Genomic DNA, 5,674 nt, shown 5'->3' with positions numbered 1-5,674 from the left:
ATCAAAAGTGTTGCATTATCATTAATTCCATTTTCAATATAATGAAACTGTTTCACTATTATATATTGAATCATTTATAAAATAAAAAATTGTATTACGAAAATGAAACTGTTTCATTTTACTAAACCCATTTCACGAATCTTGCATCTCTTAGAATATGAATTTTTTTTACATCATGACAATGTTTCATTGATATATATATAATATGCTTTGAAGACTAATATAAGTCATTTACACATGAAACACACATGAAACATTTTTCATGACTATAGAGTGTAATGAATATTTGTTTTTTTTTTCACCTGCAGCAACCCACGATTTCATCAATATATTTGATGAAATCTTCATAATTTGTTTCATTATTCATTATAGTTATCATTAAAATAATAATTTTAATAATATAATTTCCTTATATATTGAAACGTTTCCTTTCTTCAATATTTATTTTATTTAATTTCCTTATATAATATGAATTAATAACTTCCATAATTACGAAATATGTGAACAAAATGTCATAAATACCCTTATTATTTAAATTTAATTGAAAACAAATGGAATTTTCTTATTGGTCGAATTTGGTTTACACGGTTTTTTAGAATTGGACGGTTCGCATTTGAACTGGCCCCTATATATATATATATATATATATATATATAAATACACACACACATGCACACACGTGCGCGCGTGCATGTGTGTGTGGTGGCATTTTTGTTTAAACCCAAATGGTCACAGCCGCCAAAATACCAAATTGCTGTAAATATTGTGATCTAAAATAGTGGTTATCGCGGTGGTAAAGCGATGGTATAGCAGTTCATATAAATATTTAGAATTATATACATAATACATAAATAGCTTAACATATATGTGTAATCAATATGATGATTGATACCGATTTTGTATGTTTTTCCATAAATTCCATGCAACTTGTTAGGGCTCTGGACCGTTCTTGCGGCACGGAATGCAATTTTCGACTAGTGCACCCAATGATCCCGATACACATGATGATTTCAAGCCCACAAATAAGCTTGAGAATTCTGGAATCCCTAAAGGATATCGTTGAGCAGGTTAGTGGTTAATGATATATGTATCCTGAACCTCTTTGTAGTAATATGTTCTGTTTTGAGATAATGACCATATCTGTTAATTGCAGTGTTTAGGATGTCAAGGATAACCATGTGATGATTTACATGAAAGGGGATCTAGAGCGACCACAGTGTGGATTCAGTGTTGAGTGAATATCGTAAGTACTCAAATCAGCACTTCTTGTTTGAAGATATTTTCAACGTAAGATTGTTATTTCTAACGATTTTTGTTTTATCAACTTAAAATGATTTTCCGATTAAAGTGATTTGCGTAGAATATAGATGGTCATCTGTCTCATGCTTGGTAGTCTACCTTACTTGTCATTGCCCGCCCTAGTGAATGGGCCGGCCTTGCCAACGGGCCTAAAAAGTGTTCTTAATTAACAAATGGTGGAACCAAAAAGTAAATGAAAATCACCGTTGCAATTAAAACTTTAAACAACTACTAACTACATCCATTGTTGATCGATTAGGATTTTTGACATAAGGATGCTAACAAAGATAATGTAGAGCATTTTGTGTTCTCAAAAGAAACCAAAGAGTCTCAACTCTCATCCTATAACTATAATAATTTAATTTTAAAATATACTAGTATAATTTTGATTAATGGTAAAAGATATTCATTATAAAACATAAACGGGCCGGGCAGACCTATCTATATTTGTTTTTTACATTGATCATGTCCGCACGTTAATTTTAACGAACAAGCCCGGGCCCGTCCATTTTCTCGACAATGGTTGTCCAAGCCCGTATTTCTAGCGGGCTGGATAGGCGAGTCTAACGGGTCGTCCCGTCCATGAACAACTCTAGTATAAAATGCATAAACGAGGTTGGCTATCATGCTAGTTTAAATATTTAATTCATATTTTTACTATGGTATACGGTATTTATCTCATTAAAAACTCTGAAATTTAAAAGTACAACTTAATACTGATACATAAAATTCCTTTGAAAAATTCATTTGAGCTTATTGATAAAAACGTTGAAATACAAAATAAACGTTGAGTCTTACCAATACAATAAAATAACCATATCAACCTTAAAACATATACAAATTAGCAATTCAAAACCATACAATACCATGAAAAGATCGAGAGCAATGGAGAACCAAACGAAGCACGAACAGGATCAAAGGTTCGAATTTCAAGTTCTCGACTTCAAAATCAAGATATGATTCAATTGAACTGAAATAGAAATGGAATTCGACTTTGATCGATATCAAATTCTTCAAAAGGATTGCTTACAACCTTAATCATAAGTCATTTTTTTCACAAATTTGACTGTCATTTTTACATCATGATCAGTAGGACAGTCCAGATTTTTTTGGAGGTCTTGTTACACCAGTACTAAACTTATAGATCGTTTGGAATGAGTAATAAATAAAATAAAATATAAAATTTCATATTATATTAAAAATCTTACAAATTAAAACAACAAAAAAGTTCAAAATGACAAAACGAAAAGAATATCAAAAGTCGTTTTTCTTTTAATCAGCAAATTTTGAAAGTAAATAGCCGTTTTTTATTTTGAAAGAAATTAAATAGGTCTTCGTTGAGGTGGATTCACAGGTTGGGCTACATAAATAGCCGTATGGATTTCACAAGAAATATTGGGCCCTAATAATTTCAGGAGTCTTTCAAAAACCAAGATTTAACATGCTAATAAATCGTCATGTTGCTCGCAATGTTTCCTGATTTGCACATATATCTATTATTGTTTGCCAAGAAATAAAGCAAAATAGCATAGCTTTCTTAGTTGCTGTTTTGGTTGGTTTTCCAATAAGTCTTTACTTCCTGTATGAATAAAGTTGAATTAATTTGTCAGTATAGATTGGAAAAGTTTTTGTTTGAATGGGGTTTTTATAGATGTAATTTAATTGGAAAGGACATGCCGGAAAAAACTTGGCTTTCTGCAAAAAGCTTCTAACCACTTTCTATATCAGTTACCACCAAACAATTCTATACCTAACCAAACAAGTTATGAGACTCATTAAGCTCGTTAAGCTGCTAACAGACATACCTTTACTTCTTCTGAAACATAAATCCATAAACTACCACAAGTTCTACATGCCAACAAGTAAATCAGGATTCAAATAAGCCAAAGAACATCCAAGTACCAAAATACTAGCACCATTTTTTTTCCGAAAGGTTCCGATCCTTATCATCATTGTACCCGACCCCCAGAATCCCCAAATAACGCGAAAGAAACCGACATAAAAACTATGCAAACGTACCAGCAACAGTAGGAGCAACGGCCGAGTTAAGGTAGGTTTGACCTAAGCTCATGAAAGTCAACCAACGTAGTTATCTGCTCCTGACGGTTATGCGAACTTGGACGGCCACGATGAGATTGCCGACGTTCTGCATTCGACCTCTGTCTGCGATGAGTATTTGTTCTGACTCTAGAGGTAGCGGGATTCTCCCTTGGCCTTGCCGACAACCTGTTCTGAGTTCGGGTAGTCCCTCTTGATCTACCAAATTCTGTATTCTCCGACTCATTTGGAGATGCAAAACTCAATAAATCATCCCAATCGTCCAAAATGCCACTACCGTCCCCTGAATCCCAATCCAATTCAGGGAAAACGCTTTCGAATTCTGATCCAAAGGTATTCAGGAAGTTCTGAAAATCCAAATCGTAATCCCAAATCGGGCTCGCGAGCTCATAAATGCCATCCATGAGTTCATCATCTATGCCATCCTCATCATCATCATCGAACTCGAATTGCATATTGAGCATATCTTGTTGCTCCATGTCTTCCTCCAAATTTCTCCATTCAAACTCTTGTGCAGGATCTATTTCCGTTGGTCGAACGAAAGGGTGTTCACGCCTAGCGTGCTTCCTTAATTCCGAATAGTTTCCGGCAAAATCACAGGTCCCCGATGAACAACTTCTTGTTTTGGAGTTCATAAAGTGGCGAGCAGGGTCGACTACAATCCACCCATTGATCTGGCCTCGACATAGAGGGCAAACAAGCTTAGTTCCTTCTTCTGAAGTAGTGTCGGCATTCATGGTTGACTTTCGGAACTGGTCAAGGCAGTTTGAGTGGCGGGAACTTGTGTCACACATGAATGGACGACATCCTTTCTCACGAGAAGAGCATAGCAAAAGGACGGCATTGTGAGGGTGTTCCATACATATAGGGCATCGAGCTTCTTCCCATTCATTTTCGTTTCCAACTGGCAGGGAGGGAGATTTAGGCCTCCCTTTATCGGCGTTCCTGCAACAACGTGAATATGGAGATACCCTACACCTATCGAAAGATGAAGATCTTCTATCCTTAGGCATCTTCACAGCTTGACAAGAGCTTGGTTATCACGAACACCTGCAAACCATGAGACGAAATATAAGAACTTGGAAGAATGCTAGAGAGCTAAAAAATATAATCCCAATTTTTAAAAACTAAACCAAACCAAATGAACCCATTAAATCCCACCCGGAAGTGGGGTCTACGCAAAGCGGACCTAGAAATTTATTTAAGTGGTGACACTATTTGACTATAAGAAACAAATGTATGGATATTTTTCACAAAATCATAATTGGTGTTAGTTCATTGCTTTTCATATGTGAGGTCTTTAGTTCGAGTCTTTTATTGAAATTTTTTCCAGAAACACAATAAATCTGAAATTTAAAGCTAAAAACTAAGAAAAATGACACAGGGATTAGAAGCCGGGATTGGGGTTGGAGAAAAGCCATGCAAACCGACTCTACCAAGGGAAACTTGTGTCGTCATTGTAGTTTCAATTTTCAAAATATATACGGTACACTACCCTATAATTTGTTACACTATGACAGAAGAACGAAGTGTTTGCCCGTGCCACCGTATCCAATAGACTAGAGTGTGTCCGCCCCTCGGTTTAGGGGAGGATAAGATGTAAGCTGGCCTAGAAAGTAGAGCGGCTTAATCCCAAATGATTCTTAACCGATAATTGTTCCCCCTATACCGTATAATGAGGCATTGTATGGTCAAAAAGTATTAGCATCGGTTTTTCTACAGAAGGAAGATCTCAAAACAAATTCATGTTCACAGGCTATAGATGGCCAGAATCGCCTATCTCAATCAGTCGAACAACATAATTCCAACTATAGGTATCGAGGCATGGAATTCAAGGTTCGAAATTGGGATGAAAGCTTACTAAATTGAAAATTTGAACCAATTTTACTCAAATTCCAATTAAAATCTACGAAAATAGAGTCGAAATACATACCCCTAGGGTTTCCTGGTCCAAAAATCCACTCAAATCATTCTAGAATCATATCACATAAACCTCTTTCTATAATCACATTTACAGATTCCAATATTCAAATCTTTAACATACAAATGCAAAACTCGATCATAGATCAACGGATCGTGTTGTAGATAATCCAAACATCAACATCAAAACCTAATTAATACCGAATGCGATAAAATTGAGCAATTAAACCGTTTGAAACACTAATCAACGACTTGATTGATGAGGTAAGAGGTAGAAATAAAACCTGATTCCCAATCGGAGAGGCGGTTTTCGTGATTCGGTGAAGATGCCTCTAGTTTTGTGCAGCCTCGTGGACTCCTTACAGTGCGTAGGCGACATGAATGAACTATATTTGTT

At 35.5% G+C, this 5,674-nt stretch overlaps 1 protein-coding gene across 1 annotated transcript; it reads right to left on the bottom strand.

The window, feature by feature from the left end:
• Positions 1–3,083: 3,083 nt before the first annotated feature.
• Positions 3,084–5,674, bottom strand: LOC112517377. The gene is made up of 2 exons (XM_025124788.1): positions 5,562–5,674; positions 3,084–4,407 (listed from the first exon to the last, which is right to left on the bottom strand). The coding sequence occupies exon 2, from the start codon at positions 4,368–4,370 to the stop codon at positions 3,345–3,347; it is 1,026 nt and encodes a 341-aa protein (XP_024980556.1). The 5' UTR covers positions 4,371–4,407; positions 5,562–5,674; the 3' UTR covers positions 3,084–3,344.

The sequence above is a fragment of the Cynara cardunculus genome (genome assembly GCF_001531365.2).
Source record: "Cynara cardunculus var. scolymus isolate 2C chromosome LG 8, CcrdV1, whole genome shotgun sequence".
Classification (NCBI taxonomy): Eukaryota; Viridiplantae; Streptophyta; class Magnoliopsida; order Asterales; family Asteraceae; genus Cynara; species Cynara cardunculus.
The sequence above is the reverse complement of the archived record's forward strand: the minus strand, read 5'-3'. Positions and strand labels throughout refer to the sequence as shown.